The sequence below is a fragment of the Arvicola amphibius genome, chromosome 1 (assembly GCF_903992535.2).
Source record: "Arvicola amphibius chromosome 1, mArvAmp1.2, whole genome shotgun sequence".
Lineage (NCBI taxonomy): Eukaryota > Metazoa > Chordata > Mammalia > Rodentia > Cricetidae > Arvicola > Arvicola amphibius.
The window spans coordinates 17,963,214-17,981,263 of record NC_052047.1 but is presented as its reverse complement, the minus strand read 5'-3'; the positions used below and the strand labels follow the sequence as shown (position 1 = coordinate 17,981,263).

General features: G+C 36.3%; 1 protein-coding gene across 1 annotated transcript; it reads right to left on the bottom strand.

Annotated features, from left to right (window-relative positions):
• Positions 1 to 4,875: 4,875 nt before the first annotated feature.
• On the bottom strand, positions 4,876 to 16,214 carry LOC119820370 (UDP-glucuronosyltransferase 2B1). Its single transcript, XM_038338606.1, has 6 exons — positions 15,445 to 16,214; positions 14,308 to 14,456; positions 11,322 to 11,453; positions 9,811 to 9,898; positions 7,241 to 7,460; positions 4,876 to 5,606 (listed from the first exon to the last, which is right to left on the bottom strand). Exons 1-6 carry the CDS (start codon positions 16,193 to 16,195, stop codon positions 5,327 to 5,329), a joined length of 1,620 nt encoding a protein of 539 aa, XP_038194534.1. The 5' UTR covers positions 16,196 to 16,214; the 3' UTR covers positions 4,876 to 5,326.
• Positions 16,215 to 18,050: the final 1,836 nt, after the last annotated feature.

Here is an 18,050-nt window from a genome sequence, read left to right as displayed (position 1 = left end):
GGTAGGGTATAGTATTGCTCCAGCACCTGATAAAGCAGGGGCTGCAGAAGATAGAAAATAAAGAAATGTCACACAACTAAAACTTATGAGTGTCCCTTGTGGAGCTTCATAAATGATTGTTTAGTTTAATGATTAAGAAAAACAACCAAGTCCCAGGGAATGGCTTAAGTTCTTTTTGATACTGGAAAAAGTGTTCACATGTTTTGGTGTATCTCATAGCTAAACAAAGCTTTAAATAATGACTTCATGCAACTAGAAAACAAAGAAAGGGATAGTTAGTTAAGGTAGTTGACCTGAATGCTGAAATATGAAAAGTGAAACTATTAACCTGTTTTTCTGGCATTTATAAATATTACTGTGCGTGTAAACAGTTATGGCTGAAAGGCTCCTGATTTCTGAGAAGTCTAGAAGGTAAATATTTCACTGTATGTAGGTTCTTGGGGATAATTTGTTTTTTACCTGTAATACACAAAATGTTTAATATTTTAAGGGACATTTAAAACAGGGTGTCTTTTCTTTTATTAATAATAATCATTCATTTATAAAATAAAATATAGCCAACTTAACTGACCTAATGGAAGCCCACCAACTCCAGAATGAGAGTAAGGGAACCAGCCTAGGACCAAATTAGGCTCTTTGAATGTGGGTGAGAGTTGTAGGACTGAGGCAGATGCTAGGGCCACTGGCAGTGAGATCAGGATTTATCTCGACTGCTTGTTCTGGCTTTTTGCAGCCCATTTTCTTTGGAGGGATACCTTGCTTAGTCTAGATATAGTAGGCAGGGCCTTGGTCCTGCCTCAAAACAATGTGCTAGACTTTCTTGAGTCCCCATGGGAAGCCTTACTCTCTCCAAGGAGTGGATGGTAGGTGGAATGGGGGGAAGATGGAGGGAAAGAGAGGAGGGGAGGGAGTGGAAGCTGGGATTTGTACGTAAAATAAGAAAAGATAGTTTTTCTAAAAAAAATAATTAAAAATAAATAAATAGAATGTAACCACACCATAACTTTTATATTGCTTGAAAGATTCTGCTGCAGCATAAAGCTGTAAGTATAAAAGTAAAGAAGACAGAAGGAAAATATCAGGAAAGATGCAGATAGAAGTCAAGATGTAGAAGGTAAACATCAGAAAAAGAAAAGGAAATCACCAGGAAAGAGAAAGAAGAGAAACATCAGGGTAGAAGAACAAAATGAAAAGAGAATAGAGTAGAACAAGCAACAAAAAGAATAAAAAAGTAAAAAGTAGCTTTTAACCCTCTGTAAAGAAGTCTGTGTGTTTTTCTTGCTGACTCTGCTTCCCATTACTAGTCTCTTTGTATGGATTCTCTGTATGTTATCAGACATGTTTCTGTCTGTGAACAATCAGTGTTCTTTTAACCCTTGTGAGCAAAGATTTCTTTTGGCCAGTGCTGCCTTTATAGCTCAGGCCTGTAACTTGGGGACTTTGGCATAATCTGTTTGCAAATCTATGGGGAACTCATTTGAGCAGCTTCAGCTCTCTTCCTTATTTCATTTATTCCTGGCATCAGCTTGGTTGTATTGCCCTGGGATTTAGACACAGGGGATCTCAGTCCGCCCTGGGTGTGGAAGGAGCAAGGGCTCTTGATTGATCAGCTTCCTCATCTCTCTTTTGTAGGACACTCTGTAGTAGCTGCAGTTACTCTTCTTTTCTGTCCTTTTCCACTATTGATGCTTCCTGGGCAACCAGATCATAATTAACTTCCCACCCTTTTGTGGATCAGTACACTCTACAGGTGTGACAGGAATATTGTTACAGGGTTCACCTCATTCTCACTAACTAGGGTGTCTGCTGCTTCTGAACTCTGATTTATGTGAACAGTTTATGGCAGTAGGATTGTTTCTAGTTTCAGTACATGTGCATCTTATACAGGATTTCCTTCTTGTCGTTGATAAAATCCAGCTAATTTCACCTCAGTTTATATTGGAGCAGAAGCCCTCTTGACTGTTTTGAAATCCAATGCTCACCACTGCAGGAGTCCATTTCAGAATGTGTGAATATTTTATTTTAGGGATTAGGATGGCAGTAGGTTCATTCTTTTTTTTTTTAGTTCTGCACTGCACAAACCATTATTTTTCTGTAACATGTGGGGTCACATCATGTACTAGATACAGATTTTCTTTGACTTGCTCTTATCTGGAGACTTGGCTTCTCATAGTTTATTCTGGTAGTTTACTCTGCTGTCTTCTTTACATAGTGATAACTTGTTTCCACTCATTGGTATTAAGACTTTAAAAGCTGATTATAATGATGCGGGAGTCCCCTCTATGTGTGGTGATTACCATTAATGAATAAAGAAACTGCTTTGGCCTGTTGATAGGGCAGAACTTAGGTAGGCAGGGAGGAATGTACTGAATGCGGGGAGAAAGAAGAGGGGAGTCAGAGATGCCATGGATACACTGCCAGAGTAAGGCAAGCTGAAACATTGCTGGTAAGCCACTGCCACATGATGATACACAGATTAATGGAGATGGGTTAAATTAAAATATAAGAGTTAGCCAATAAGTAGCTAGAGCTAATGGGCCAAGCAGTGATTTAATGAATATAGTTCTGTGTGATTATTTCAGGGCTAAGCTAGCCAGGTGGCCAGGAACCAAGTCCCTTTCCTCCAACAAATTGGTTCGAACATGGCCAGCTAAATCCACTTAAAACCCAAGAGAGTTTGAAAAGGAAATCTAGTCACAAAAATACAGAGTTTAAGACAGCTTCTTGCTGTTTTTATGGCAGTGTACAGCAGCTCCTTTAAGAAAAGTTTTCCTGATTCAGCTATAACAGAAAAAAACCCCACATGGTTTTAAAATACGGCCCTCTGGGCCACACTGCCAGCACAAACTTTTTCTCTGGAGGTTCAGCTATGGAGCATTTGACTGGGGTTTAACATCATAAAAACTCTTTTTTTATATCATAAAGGTAATCTTCATCTATGATCAGAGTCATAGACTAACCTGGTGTTTCTTAGTAAATTCATGCATCTGCATACAGAAATCATACTATGTCTTGATTCATTCTTTCCATTTCTAGAATAGCACTATCAAGTTCTATCTAAATGATCTTAGGTTAGGATAGTATTGTTTTTACATTTAGAATTTTATTCTACTCATGAGAAATTTATCAAATATACCCAGATTATAGAAAAGATTCTTAAATTCATTATAAAACTATTTCCTGAGTATCCCATTGTTCTGTGAAGTAGGGATATCTAAAGAAGACATGATCTCTGTCCAGGGTGAGCTTAATATAGGGTGGGTGTGAGCTGTCACTGAAATGCAAATAAGTGATATAGGCTTTCACAATGGTATGAACTGAGTATCATTTGCTGTTTTATTCCTGTTGTTTATGATTCCTGAATTTTTATCTAACTGGAATAGAAATGAAATCTGTTGGTGGAATGATGATACATGACTATATCAGAGCAGTAGCTGATAACACCTCCAGATCAAGTTGGAGTTGTGTGAGTCCCAAACTCATCCTTACTTAGCTCCCTTCTTCAATGCAGGACCATCATGATGTAGGAGGGCTCAACCTGCTGTGGACAGGACCACAGGGATGGTCCCTCCCATATCAGGTCAGCTTTGTGAACTGGACCATCCTCCATCAATCAGTATCTATTCCTACAGACTTGCCAATAGAGCAGACTTTTCAATGATTCTAGACTTTGTCAAGTTAACAACTGAAGCTAACTAGATGGATAACTACTACTTTCTAATTGGATTTTAGCCCCACTCCACTGGAAAGTACCTGACACCATAAACCTGATTAAAAGTCAAGACAATTCTAGCTTGGGACCCACTATTGCTGTTTTGCTAAAGATCATGTTAACAAATTACCTTCTAAAGGCTTATGTTAATAGCCATTGATTTGGGTTCTCAACCTTTGTTTGAGAGGTTTTGTTGTAATGGGAACCAATCTGTAATGGACACTTTCAATTTACAACTCACATGATTGAGAATGATCAGGCCCATGCTAAGGCTAAAGGAATACTGTGGAAAATGGGGAAATAATGTAAGAATCCGATGTTGAAGAGAAGTGCTATGGAATACTTCCTTCTTGACATGCCATAAACCAAAAGAATCTGTCAGCTTTATAGGACTGACATAAAATCAGGAGACCAAAATTCCATAATAAATGGAGAGGAGCTCTTAATACTCCACTTGTAAATAAAGAGCTATTGGCAATCATAGATTCTAGGACATGGTAAGTTATTATTATGGGAGTTGGGCAGTCACTTGTTCATTGGCCATGATACAGCAATGTCCCCTCCCCATGAATGCATGCATCATCTATAGACAGTACTAATTGGATTTACTGGGTTATCAAAAATAAAATAATTGGACAGAATTTTTGAACTGGAACCTATCAGGTGACACCCAGTGGGAGGTGGGAATATGGTCATGAAGGATGAATTTAATGTTTCACTGAGTCTAAGTAAGAAATTCTGAATGAATAAATTAAACAAAATCCACAGAAGAAATTGTGACTCTGTGTGGTAATTTTAAACTTGGAATATAATATGTGGTAAGTGATGATGCAACCTAAAAACACTGTGGTCTGGTCTTCCATGTGTGCTCCATGAATGAGAGGAAATGGAACTTTTGACAGCTCAAATCTACTTAAAAGCCTGAGATTAGAGCGACAGTGTCAAGGTCAGTTGTGACGAAGGGATATGATGGAAAGTGAATGAATAATCTTGTCAAGTTCAGAACCTCCCAAGTGGTAGAATTTAGCAGAAGCAGGTAAGAATGCTTGTTTGAGTGCCATGGAGAAATACCTCTGCTTGGAGGAGGGTGACCTTCATCACAGGTCCTTTAGGAAATAAAGGATGTGAGGTCTGTGTACCGAAAAATAACCAGAAGCAATGGCTTCCCTTTTGGAAAGACCAGTTAGTTTATTTCAAAAGTCTGTAATCTGAACACTATTATTTATGTATAGTAAAAACAAGAAAGGAAATTGTTCAGCAAATAAAGGCAGAGAAGGCTTGGCATTTGTGAACATAACTGGTATTTAGATACATTTTCTGCCCATGTGATTTTTGCAAACCATAGGTAAGCTCAGTGAGAGTTGTTGAGGATAGCTCCTTAATTACATCAAAACACTTTAAACTGAACATGTGATTTTGTTTTTATAATCCCTGAGGGTATATTTGACATAAAATCTTTCACTGTCTTAAACATATGAAATACATGAAAACAATCTTTAGTGACACCCTGAAACTGTCTTGTTTTAGAGGGAAATGATTTGCTATCACAGCCTCTTCTTGCTGGAAGCAGCTGCGAGAGTCCCATCTCTCAAGATTCTCCTGGCTTCAATGCAGCTATTCTTTTTTCTTCTTTTTACCCATGTTGGAAGTCTTATGGCAACAAAAGAGGCAACATTTTGTGATGATGAATACCACAGCTGCCACACAGGCCAACAGGAACCCAATCACATCCAGAGAATGGTACTGGAACCAGGTGAGATCATGGAGAGCTGGGCGAAGGTGTTTGGCTCCTCTGTTGCGCATGACATACTCAATCCAGAAGACGGCTTTATCCAGGGGCTTCATTGGTTGATCATGTTGGATTCTTGACAGTTTCATGGCATTCTCTTTGTACCTGAAGGGACAATGCATACAACTAAATCAAAATGAAACTAATTTGCAGAGCACACTAATATTTGCTGGTTTGCGAAATAAATCCCCAAAGTGACTCAAATTTAAGCACAGACTTTTCTGCTTTATGAGGTGGCATGGGAGACTGTTGAGATAGTCTCATGTAGCACAGGTTTGCTCTGAACTTGGTGTGTAGGTTACACTGACCTTGGACCACTTAGTGAACTTCTCTATTCACCTTCCAACTGATGGGATTGCCCGCATGCACCAGCACCCTAGTTACAAATGCTGGCTCTGATTTTGCTTTATTCCCCATAAAATGTTTATTTTTAATCAGTGTTTTTGCATTTCAGCAATATTTTCCAAACTGACAAGAGAAAATTAGCAATGAGATGTAAGTCTTTTTTATGTGAGGAACATGTAACATTTGCTATTAGATCGTTAAGTGAAGTATACATAGAATCGTCTTACAACTGTCTTACAATTGCGTTACAGAGACAATGTGTCCTGTTGTTTATCTTCCCTTCTCCTATCTCTGTTTCCTAATTTCAATCTGTAGGTAGATTCATATTTTGAAAACATTAGAATTACGATTCTTCTTTGCATAGAACTTGCACAAGAATTCTCAACAAAATGAAAAAAAAAAACCATCTAATCCTGTTCCTGGACTTGAAAATTGTGTATGTAAGAACCAGCAGCATTTTCTCTTATTGTTTGACGTCTTGACTTTCTGATTAGGTACAACTATCTTCTGGTAAGCCTTGAACCTTCCAGTGGTCTTCCCTGTGTATGTTATAAATTTATTATTGACTGTCATTCCAGTATGGTTGCTTTTATCTCATTGTCCAGGGCTTAACACAACTTTCAACTAACATAGGTTCCTTTGTTGACACCACTGGCTTAGCAGCCTTAGATGCTGGCTATGAGTTCAGTGAGACTCGATATTTATTTTAGAGTGATAAAATGACCTAAACTATTCTAAGGGTTTTTGAGATGTCATATAATTGAATTTAGAACACATTTTGTCAAAACTAGTCACCACAGCTTCTATTGAAGGATTGGTAGAACATGTCATTTGTTTGAGCACTTGGGTGGCAGAGTCAGGAGGATCTCTCTGAATATGAGGCCAGTTTAGTACTACAAAATGAGATCCTGTTAAAAAAATGATGAAATAAAATAAAATTTCAATAAAGTTTTATAGCTTCAGAAAATATGGGTAAATATTTAAATGTTCTTTCATTAATTTTAAAGTTAATTACTTTATTATGTATATTCTGTCATGTTTATAGTGTCCTTGCAGCCAATAGATGTATATTTGAAACATTATTTATATATACAGAATATTTCAGACTAATCATTGTTGAAAATAAGCATATATTTCAGATATGCAAAATAATTGGAAGGTTTTCACAGTTATTGTCTTTCAACTGGGCTTAAAATCAATATGACTATGATAAGAATATTTCCGAATATTTTTAAGGAAGTAGTTATATATACCAAGCATGACACATGTTTTAAATCCCAGAACTCAGTAGGCTAAAGCAGGCAGATCTCTATGAGTTCAAGTATAGTCTTGAGGTTATACAGTAAGACCCTGCCTCAAAAAAGAAAACTCAAACCAAAAATAGTTATACTTACGAAGGATCGTTAATGACAGTCCTCAAGGCATTAAGAAGCTCTGTAGTTGACAGTGTGCTGAAGTCCACTCTAATCGCTGCTCCCTTGGCTACCATGTGGTTAATATTATCAGGTTGATCCGCAAACAATGGAATACCAACAATAGGAATGCCATGATAGATTGCTTCATAGATGCCGTTGGTTCCACCATGAGCTATAAAAGCTTTAGTCTTTGGATGACCTACAATTAGAATCATTTTTGCATAATTATTTATTAAAATGTGAAAGGGGAATGAAAGATAAGGGTTCAGAGGGGGCTGTTCTCACAGAAAACATATTATTATAGCCACAGATTTGCAGTGAAACTGCTGTGGGCTCTCATAGTAAGAAGCTCTTCAGTGAGCTGGAGGGGTAAGAGAAGATTACTTGGAGGAAGTACTATGTGTCTTAAGATGTGCAAAAATGAAAACAAGATTGGCCAGCTGGACTGGGACTGATGGAGCATGTGATCAAACTGGACTCTCTGAAAATGGCGGACAATGAGGGCTGACTGAGAAGCCAAGGACAATGGCACTGGGTTTTGATCATACTGCATGTACTGGCTTTGTGGGAGCCTAGTCTGTTTTTGGATGCTCACCTTCCTAGACCTGGATGGAGGGGGGAGGACCTTGGACTTCCCACAGGGTAGGGAACCCTGACTGCTCCCTGGACTAGAGAGAGACGGAGGGGGAGGGGGAGAAGGGAGGGGAAGGGAGAATGGGGGAAGGGGAGGAGGTGGAAAATTTTAATAATAATAATAATAATAACAATAAAATAATCAAAAAAACAAAATGAAAGGACGATTGTGGCAAAAATCTAGTGGGAAAAAGTTTATGTGGTCAGTTTTATATTACCAGGTATGAGTTTCCCCTGATATCTGACCATAGAGAAGAACTCACTTTTCCAAACCAGTATAATTTCTAATTGCATTTGAAATCCTTATCCTTATACCCACTTGTAAGTGTAGTTCTCAGCTCCAATCAAAGAATCTTATTTTGCAGCAGACAAAGACCATTATGGAAAGCCAAAGTTGTCAAAATGCAGAGAACTGACCTTGAGGCATTAATCTCCAAATAATACATCTATAATACAGCCCTCTTATATGTACCATTCAGAGAACATTTCAGAAGAGTGGGGGTGGAAATAGTGTAAGAATTGTAGGAAAAGGATGTCTGCTCTGAGACTGAGTCTTCATATAGTACAGGGAGAATCTCAACTTTATGGTGGCTGAAACAAGATCAGTACATTGAATATAACAGTTGACATGCCAATGTAAAGGTGAAGAATTTCAGAGTGCCTTGTTCCCAGAGAAAGAGGCACAGACCCTTAATAAATGCTGAGACTCATTTTTCCCCAGGGATGACCCCAAATTTGTTATCCAAAACCAAATGGTGAGTCCAAAAAATATAATATAACAGGAATACTGAATGGACTCAACATTTTGTATTTGTATATTTATTTGTATGTACAGATACAATAATAGCACTCAAGAAGAAAGAAAAAATGTGGTTGAGTGGGAGAAAGAGGATAGATCTGAGATGAATTAAGGTAAATGGAGTTGATGGTTTAATTTGACTAAAATATATAGTGCAAAATTTTTATTAATATATTACACTAAAACTCAAAAAGCAATTAGACTATGTATATAGTAATAGTTGTGACAGTGGGTCTGGTATGTGTAGTGTATAGTCACTAGGATGGTAAATAGTGTAATCTAAGGCCAATCAATCTATAGTTTTTTATGAAATACATTAGCCCTTTTGTAATGATATTTTGTTTGTAATCTAACAAATAAAGCATGCCTGAATATCAGAGTGTGGAGCTAAGTCACTGGTTAGCCATTGAGGCCAGACAGTGGTAGCACACACCTTTAATCCCAGCCTCGGGAGTCACATGCCTCTAAACTCAACACTAGGGAGGGTAGACAGGAAGAGATATGGCTGAGTGGAGAGAGGAATATAAGGTGGGAGGAGAGAGGATCTGAGAGGCAGTCTGAGGATTCAGTCTGAGTCTGAGCATGCAGTCTGAGGATGCATAGAGACAAGATTGTCCCTTCAGTCTGAGAATTGGTAGAAGTAAGGACTTTAGTGGATGAATGCTCTGGTTCTCTGATCCTTCAGTTTTCACCTCTGATAGCTGACTCCAAATTTTTATTAATAAAACCAATTAGAATTCCCACTACACAGTTTGTGGTATAGATAGTACATTTGTTTGCATAGAAAACATAAAGTCAGTGTTGAAGCAGGAAGGGCTCATATTCTCAGTGGTATTTGAAATATTTCTGTAGCAGAATAAAAGATAATGAAAAATGAAGAAACAGAAGACAAAGAGGATATTCATACAGTCTCTGGATGATTCTAGGAATAGTTATTATAGCTGAAGTTAAGATAGATTCTAGACATAGAGAAGATGATTTTGAATAACAAAATGGTAACATTTATAGGCAGTTCTTTTCCATTTTGTATTTATGAAAATAAGTATAAATAAGTTTGCTTTGTTTTTTACTCTCTTCAATATCTTGTTTTCTCTTTCTTTATTGACCTTTGCCTTACCAAGAAGGTCATTCTGAGGGAGCCACTTGTACAGCCGAGTATTGGATGCTAAGGTGTCTGGTTTCTTACCATCGAATCTCCACAGAACCTGATACACATAGAAAATACCTTATTGAATTATAGAAATCACAACTCCTTGGTATATTTTGATTCTGGAGAATTAAGGACTTTATTCAGTTGAATATTATTCAGATGATTGCTAATTAAATTAAGAGGGGATTTTAAAATAGTATGAGATGTTAAAAGACCGGAATAAATAATACATTTTCTGTACACAGATTTATAATAACTTGAGCATCATATTTAATCATATTAATGTATGCAGGTTTGATAATGACAAATTTAAGTCTACATGAATTTTTTAGTAAATTAATATAATCCTGATTGGGAAAACTATGAACAATTAGTAATAATTTATGATTATGTATGTAGTATGTATAATCCTAGGTCATATTTTAAAAATTCAATATTAATTTATATCTTTTTGAGTCATGAACACATAATTTTACCAATATTCCCATCTTCCTTACACTATTCATTATAATAGGTTTATTTTGATGCATAAAATATCATATTGACATAATTTACTATTCTGATAAATAATTTCTCTCTTACTAGGAAGTGTATTTACTTAGTTTCAGATGAGTCTTTAAGGACTGCCCAAAGAAAAATATTAATAGAAAAATTTTAAGCGTGGTTTCTATTGCTCTAAATATATTTCATGTCTAGTACCTAACTGAGTACTGAAATATAAGCAGTCTCCACAAACTGGAATATAAATTGTCTGTCTTCACCTACTATATGCTCTGTGTTTGATAAAAGAAATTATGTTTACATAAAAATATCTTGATGAACAGGAAAAATTGTTATCAAATAATAGGGTAAATGTTGCTCACAAACAGCCAAAGATGGATGCTTTCAGAAAGTGAGTCAACCATACAAAAATTTGTGGAGTCAGGAGCTGCTAGATTCTTCCTGTGCCAATACTGACTTATTCCTGAATCCACTGTGAATTCCTTTCTCTTTCCCCAACGAGAAAGAAATATTCACCTGGTGATCTAGAAGCAGAGTTCCTGTAGATACATTTATAATCTTATAATCCTGGGCTTGTTTCAGGTTCAGGAACTATTTTCAGGCTTTTTTAAAAAATATGTTTTCTACATCAGTCATTGGGAAGATCTTTTCCCCTCCTCTTTCTTTACAAACATTTTTGTTCCATCTTATGTATTTGGGTGTTTTGCCTGCATGTAATTCTGTGCATTATAAAGCATGCCTTCTGGAGATCTGAAGAGCATTCAGATCCCCTGGAACTTGAGCTGGGGACAGCTGTGAGCTACTATGTAAGTGCTAGAAATCAAACTCAGGCTCTCTGGAAGAGCCAGTGCTCTTAACCCCTAAGTCATCTCTTCAGCTCCAAGGTAATATTTCTCATTGTTTTATTTCCTCTTTTTACTTTCCACACAGAAAATTTCCCTTCTAAATCCTTTCAGCATTCAGTAGACTTATCTCACCTTTTGTGGAATCTGGGCAAGAGCAGATGCAACTATATTGGCCTTTTCAGATGTTATGTTTTTAACCACTGAACCCAGAGAAAACACCACAATACCATGTTCTCCAGAACTCTGAACAAAGTCTTCCATTTCCTACAAAGAAAGATGTGACATCACAAATGAATGACAGCATGGGAAGAATTGTCTAAGGGACTGAGACAGACTTTATGAGAGGAAATAATGTAATAACTGGAGTTATTTTAAGATTTCCTTTGCTTTGATACTCAATATTTGTCGAGAGCACATTTGTACTACAGTGCAAATGACCAAAGTAAGTAAATTAGAGATAAAAAAGTAATGTTGTTAGAAATGTCACTGAAATTTAGATGATCATTAGGAAAGATCACACCAAGAAGAGGCAGAAACAGTGTAAAAGCCAGAAGGGGTGGATGATTTCCCAGTGTCTTCCAGGCACTGTTAGAGTGATGAACATTTAAACTCCAGAGATTGTGGCAACATAAGACCTGCACAGGTTCAAGCCAGATGAGGTTCCAGCACTGACAGTTGAAAATGGACATGGACTTCCATTTCTAACTAAGCACTTGTTTGTAGTTGATACCTGACAGCAAAGGGGGAAGACAGCTCTCTCTAATGGAGTGTCACTGAGTAAATCATCCATATCCCAGAGCAGAAACCATTCCCAAAAGTATTAGTCAACAAAAAATAAACCACATGATTTTTTTCTTTTGTTGGCTTTGTCTTTCAATTTGTTTTTCTTGGCATTTTTGGTCTTACTGATTGTTAGTTCACAGCTCTTATTTTTATTTTTATTTTTGTGATCGCTATCTCTCTCAGCATGCATAAGTCCTGTCAAGCTCAAGCAAGAAAAGATCATAGCATGGAAAGGAGAGGTAGACATGAATTTCTACCCTAAGTTAAGGAATCACTAGCAATTGATGGCTGCTGGGTGAGGTGATGTCATTTTCTTTAATAATGTTGCCCCTGGTATGCTGATGACCTCCAGTAGAAGGTCATCCCTGCAAGAGTACATAAGAAGCACAAATTTGACTAGAAGGGTGTAAAAAAGAAAACACACACACACACACACACACACACACAATCAGATTGGGTAAGGATGAGAGGTCGATTTTGGAGAAGTTAGGGAGAACTGAATATGATCCAAACAAACTGTATAAAATTCTTTAAATAGCCAGTAAAAAGAAAACAAACATAGAAACCGAGAAAGAAAAATAAGCTTACAACTCTTCTATAATTCTGACAAATGAGTTCAAATTGTACACGCAAGTTGGAGATGGCCCTTTTAAAGAATGTTACAGAAAATTGCATTTATCTGCACAAACGAGTTGAAAATAGAATCCTCTCTCACTCTGAAAATTTTACTCAAATTAGATGAAAATTGGAACTGAAAGTTCAAATCCCATTAAGGAAACTCCTGGACATTGAAAAAGACAGTAATTTATTGATTAGAACCCCATCAGCCCAGGAAATAAATTGGGAATTAACAAATGGGACTACTCCATAGGAAAAGCTTCTGAACAACACAGAAAAATATCATCAAAATGAAGAAACTCTTTAAAAACTGGGAGAAAAATCTAAAACATGTCCAGAGTGTAGATGAATTTAAAAACTCTAAACATCAAAAGAAAAAGAATTCATTCAACATAGACAAATGATTCAAATGAGATATTTCTTAGTAGAGGTACAAGTAGCTTATAATTATATGAAAAATATTTTAATAGTTTTAGCTATTAGGAAAATAAAACTCAAAAGATGTTGATAGTCCATCATAATCCAGTTAGCATGAATGTTACAAAATTAAAACAATAGAAGATACTCCCACAGACATTATGTAAATCCAGAATTCATATATTTATTGTAGATAGGATTGTGAAATGATACCAATATGAAAAACATAAGGTTCTTCATACAAATAACATTTGCTCTAAATGGACGGTTCATTTATGCCATTCTTGGATGATAGATCTGAGAGAAATAGTCACAAGGGCAAAAAGTCCTCATAACAATGTTTATTATACCACTATTCACAATGCTCAAATATATAACTAGCTTAAATAGTCTTCAACTGACAAATGTGTAAAAGAGTGTTAGTGTTAGTATATATACATAATTGTGTTTTACCCAGATAGTAAAAGTATTAGGACTGTATAATTTTCAGGAAAATAGCTATTAATTAGAGGACACCATGTTTATCAATAAGCCAGACTCACAAAGAGAAGCCTTGTTTCCTTTTATAAGTGGAAACTACAAAGACAAAAACAAACCACCAGCAAAATGTAAATGTAGAAAGACCATAACAAAGTGGAGAGGACAAGAGCGCATGTGGGACACTCCTAGATGTAGCTTTCTAACACTGTCTGCCTCACCACCTTCCTGCTTAGCTGAGTGTGGAGTTTTTGACAACTGTTCTTGCAATTGTCTGTAGTCTTTTATCCTTCTCCCTTTCATTCTTTCATCTAACCCTGTACACTGGCCAGGTCACTGTAGCTATGTAAGGATTTTAAGACAGTTCTTGTGATCTCTGTTGAATATTTCTTCAACATATCTATCCCTCTCTGAAAACACAATACACAACATTTATTATACTGTATATATTTCTTCATGCTTATAATCTGTTCAAGTAGAATATAAATTCTGTTAGAGAAATTTATTATTGTTTTTTTAGATTTTCAACATACATCTTTGGCATTTATTCTATGTTCTCGAATAGAGTACAAATTCCTTTTTATGAGTTACATAAATGTCCTTAAGTCACTGACCACATTCTAAAAGGATTTGACATTTTTTCTTAACAGTAGTGAGACAGAGAGATGTGTTGACGTATGAAAATAATGTATATGTCAATTGGCAGAGAGTTCTAATCCTCTTTTTATATCTCTCATGAAACCAAATATCTTGAAAGAGTGGTGTAGAATTGTTTCTGTGAAAAAGACAAAGCAATTTACCAAAGGAAACAACAGAGGGTTACCTTAGGCAATGGTTTGGCTGGTTTGCAGTGGAGTCCTCCAACAAAGTCAAAGTTAGGTAGAAGAGGGTGGGGAAATTGCAAATCCCAGTAGGTTCGAATGAGCCATATATCTGCCTTCCCCATCATCTCAGATAACGTTGTGGGTCTCCCTGAATCACAAAAACAAGTAAAAATATACAGTGATGAAAGGATTTTGTCTGGCATATAGCATGTGATTTCTGGAGATAAGGTGAAATAAAGTTGACAACAATTTAAAATATTTCACTTGTCCTTTACAATATAAATGGATTAACACAAATTTGTGCAAAAATTATATTATCTTCCAAAGTTACATCAATAATTTACAAGCATTTTGACCACTGCAAAGAACCTTGAAAATACATACAAAAAAGTTTTCATAGAATATTTAGTCTAATTCACAGATTTTAGAAGCTAGTTACTTGATCTTTGTTTCTTCAAATGCACTGTGATAATCTGTAACGCATGACTAAATTCCTTTTAACTCCTGCTCTACTGAGTTCATCATAAGGGACTAGCAATGCTAACAGCTGTATGTGTGAAAGTCACATCTTGATATTTTCCATCAAAAATTAACATTTAAGTTGTTTTTGGTCTTAATTTGGATGCTATTTCTATTTAATGTAAAGGTATTAAAACAGTAAAAAATCTGCATTTTTGTAACAAAATTGTAAGCTTTAATTCATAAGTTTTATGCATCTAAGAAGTCTTAAACTCTACTTTTCATGATATTCTAGATAAATGTTTTAATTTGCAAGTGAAATAAAGGAACATATTCTCTCCAGTGCTACATAGATATTCATAGAAGTGAATTATTTATCCTTAGTGTATATATTTACAGCCACTAAAGCATTCAATGAAACCTAGAGTTTCTTATACTAAGACAAACATACAATAAAATGATACCAAGAGAAATCTTTGTTTTAGTTTGCAAAGTTAGTAATTTCTGGAGTGTCCTGAACAACTCAACAGCTGGCCTGCCTTGTTTGGAGGCTATTTTACTTTATCAACTTACAATTAGCAACTTCATTATATGACTTTATATCCCCCCTCCCCACACACTCATATTCAAAGATGTAAGAAGCCAGGATTTCAGTATAGCAGTGAAAGACAGTTTACCTAGGGCTTCACTGTAAAACTGACTCCAGGACTTCTCATTAAATGTTTGAAACCAAAAGTCAAAGTATAGCATTTGCAACATATTCTTCACCCTTTCCACAAATGTCATGTGGTCACTAAATTCTGAGAGAACCACAGGCACGTAGGACGGAGGGAGTGTAAGACCCCCGCTGTACTTTTCAAATTTGTATCCAGGACAGAAGCGGAGACTGTACACTAAAGGTGTCTTAAGCAGTTCAGCCAGTAGCTCACCACAGGGACCAATAGCATCAGCAAGAATGACATCAAACTTAGATTCTTGGAGCTTTTTCATAAGACTCTTGTTCCAAACTATAGCTTTGCAAAAGTTTTCAATCACATCAGAATATTTACTAAAGAATTCTTCCATCTTTGAGTAATATGTCCAAAAGGAGTATTTTTGAAAGTCATATGTCCATTCAGCTACCCATGATTGAAACATATATTGAAGCTCCTCTTTACTCACAGGTACAGGGTAAATCTCAAAATTAATAGAAGAGTCACTGCTAGGATCAATAAGGATGGAAGCTGAAGATGTCAAAACAGTCACTTCATGACCTCTTTGCACAAGTTCATCCACAATTATTTTTATATTTATCCAGTGGCTGTATTCTGTGGGCCACACCAGCACTTTCCCACAAGTTCCAAGTCTAAAGTAGCATATCAGCTGAATCAACAGAAAAGCTGAGATCTGTTTCACAGACATTTCGCTGAAATAGAAGACTTTTGACATCTATCATTCTTCACAAATTTTCACGCTTTTATGCAAAGATAAATCAATCAAGAAGTTAACATGTAACTGCAAAACACATCAATGAATTGATAAGCCTGGTGGTGTAATGTCATGTGTAAATACAAACATGAAACATGAACTCAAGGTTAACAAAGTTTGTTTGTCCCCTTTTCTTTGGGTGCCTGATACTATTCAGCTAAGATCAAATGATTCCCGTGTGCAATTATCTTGTCTTAAATATAATATTAGAGCCATAGAAGGAGTCACAACTGAGAACCTCCTATTTATTTCATAGCAGTAAAAATAAAACCAGGGTATGGGTAGATCAGCTTTTCTTAGACAATGGTGCTTTTTTAAATTCTTGATTATATATAATGCATTATGTTATAATCAAATTGCTGCATTTCCTCCTGGAAGAAGGAGGAGATCCTATAATACTCAGGAGAGGAGTGCAGATGGAAGTTTCTGTCCCACCTGGTCCCACAGCCATTCAGTCCCAAAGAAACACAAAGAGGCTTATATTAATTATACACTGTTCTATTAGTTCAGGCTTATTATTAGCTAGTTCTTACAACTTAAATCAAACCATAATCCTTATCTATGTTTAGTCACATGGTTTGGTACCATTTCTCAGTGTAGCATTTTCATCTGGCTTCCTCTGGGTCTGGGTGGTGACTCTAGACTTGAGTCTTTCTTCTTCCCAGAGTTCTTCTAGTCAGGTCACCCCCATCTATACCTCTCTGGCTCCTGGCCAATCAGGGCCTTAATAAACCAATATGAATGACAAAAATCTTTACAAGGTACAAGAGCATTAGCTCACAGAACTTCCTTCATTTAAAAAAAGAAAACAAGAGCTCTGAATCTCCTTTGTTTAGCTTTTTTCCTGACCATCATCCAAAACAACTTGCAACCAACATGCTAAACAAAAACAAACATCCATAATCCGTTTTGAGGGAATAAAGGTGTAGTTTTCTAGGCTACTTCCTGCTGATGGGGACACTAATAATCTTACAGGGACCTTAAGAAAAATTAGGATTATGGTCAAGTACTGACTGAATTCTGTGAGCCTGGATGATCTCAGCCAGCAGTCTTGAGGTTGTTCTGGATGAAGAACTCAGAGGAAACTGCAACAGAGGTCCTCTGAAACACTGGATCATCTGGGCCATCTGTTTCCACTGAAGATTCTTTCCCCAGAATGAATCCACAGCCTCTCATTTCCTGTGGAAACAAAAGCAAAACCTCTTCTCCAAAGTAACTTATCTTTTGACTTAAATTTTGAAGTCAAGGCATTTTCAATATATATATATATATATATATATATATATATATATATATATATATATTGGATTAATCTAGCAGCATTTATAATCAAATGTCTTTTAGCAACTGTTGCTCTTTCCTCAGGAGTCAAACAATTCAAAGACAACATAATAACATACAGTATCCGGATTCCCTGTGTATTTTCATCTTTACATGACTTTTTTATTCTATTTCTTTTATTTTTATTTTTAATTTTCCTGTTTTTGAGACAAGGTTTTTCTGTGTATCTTTGGCTGTCCTGGAACTCACTCTGTAGACCATGCTGCCCTTGAACTCACAGAGATCTGCCTGTCTCTGCCCTTCCAAGTGCTGGGATTAAAGGCATATGCCACTATACCCAAATACTCTCATTTTTTCTTTTGTAATTGATTTTTATTGAGTTATACATTTTTATTTTTTCCCCTCCATTCCTCTCCCCTCCCCTTCAACCCTCTCCCATGGTCCCCATGGTCCCAATTTACTCAGGAGATCTTTGTCTACTTCCCATGTAGATTAGACCCATGTATGTCTTAGATCCATGCATGTCTTTCTTCAG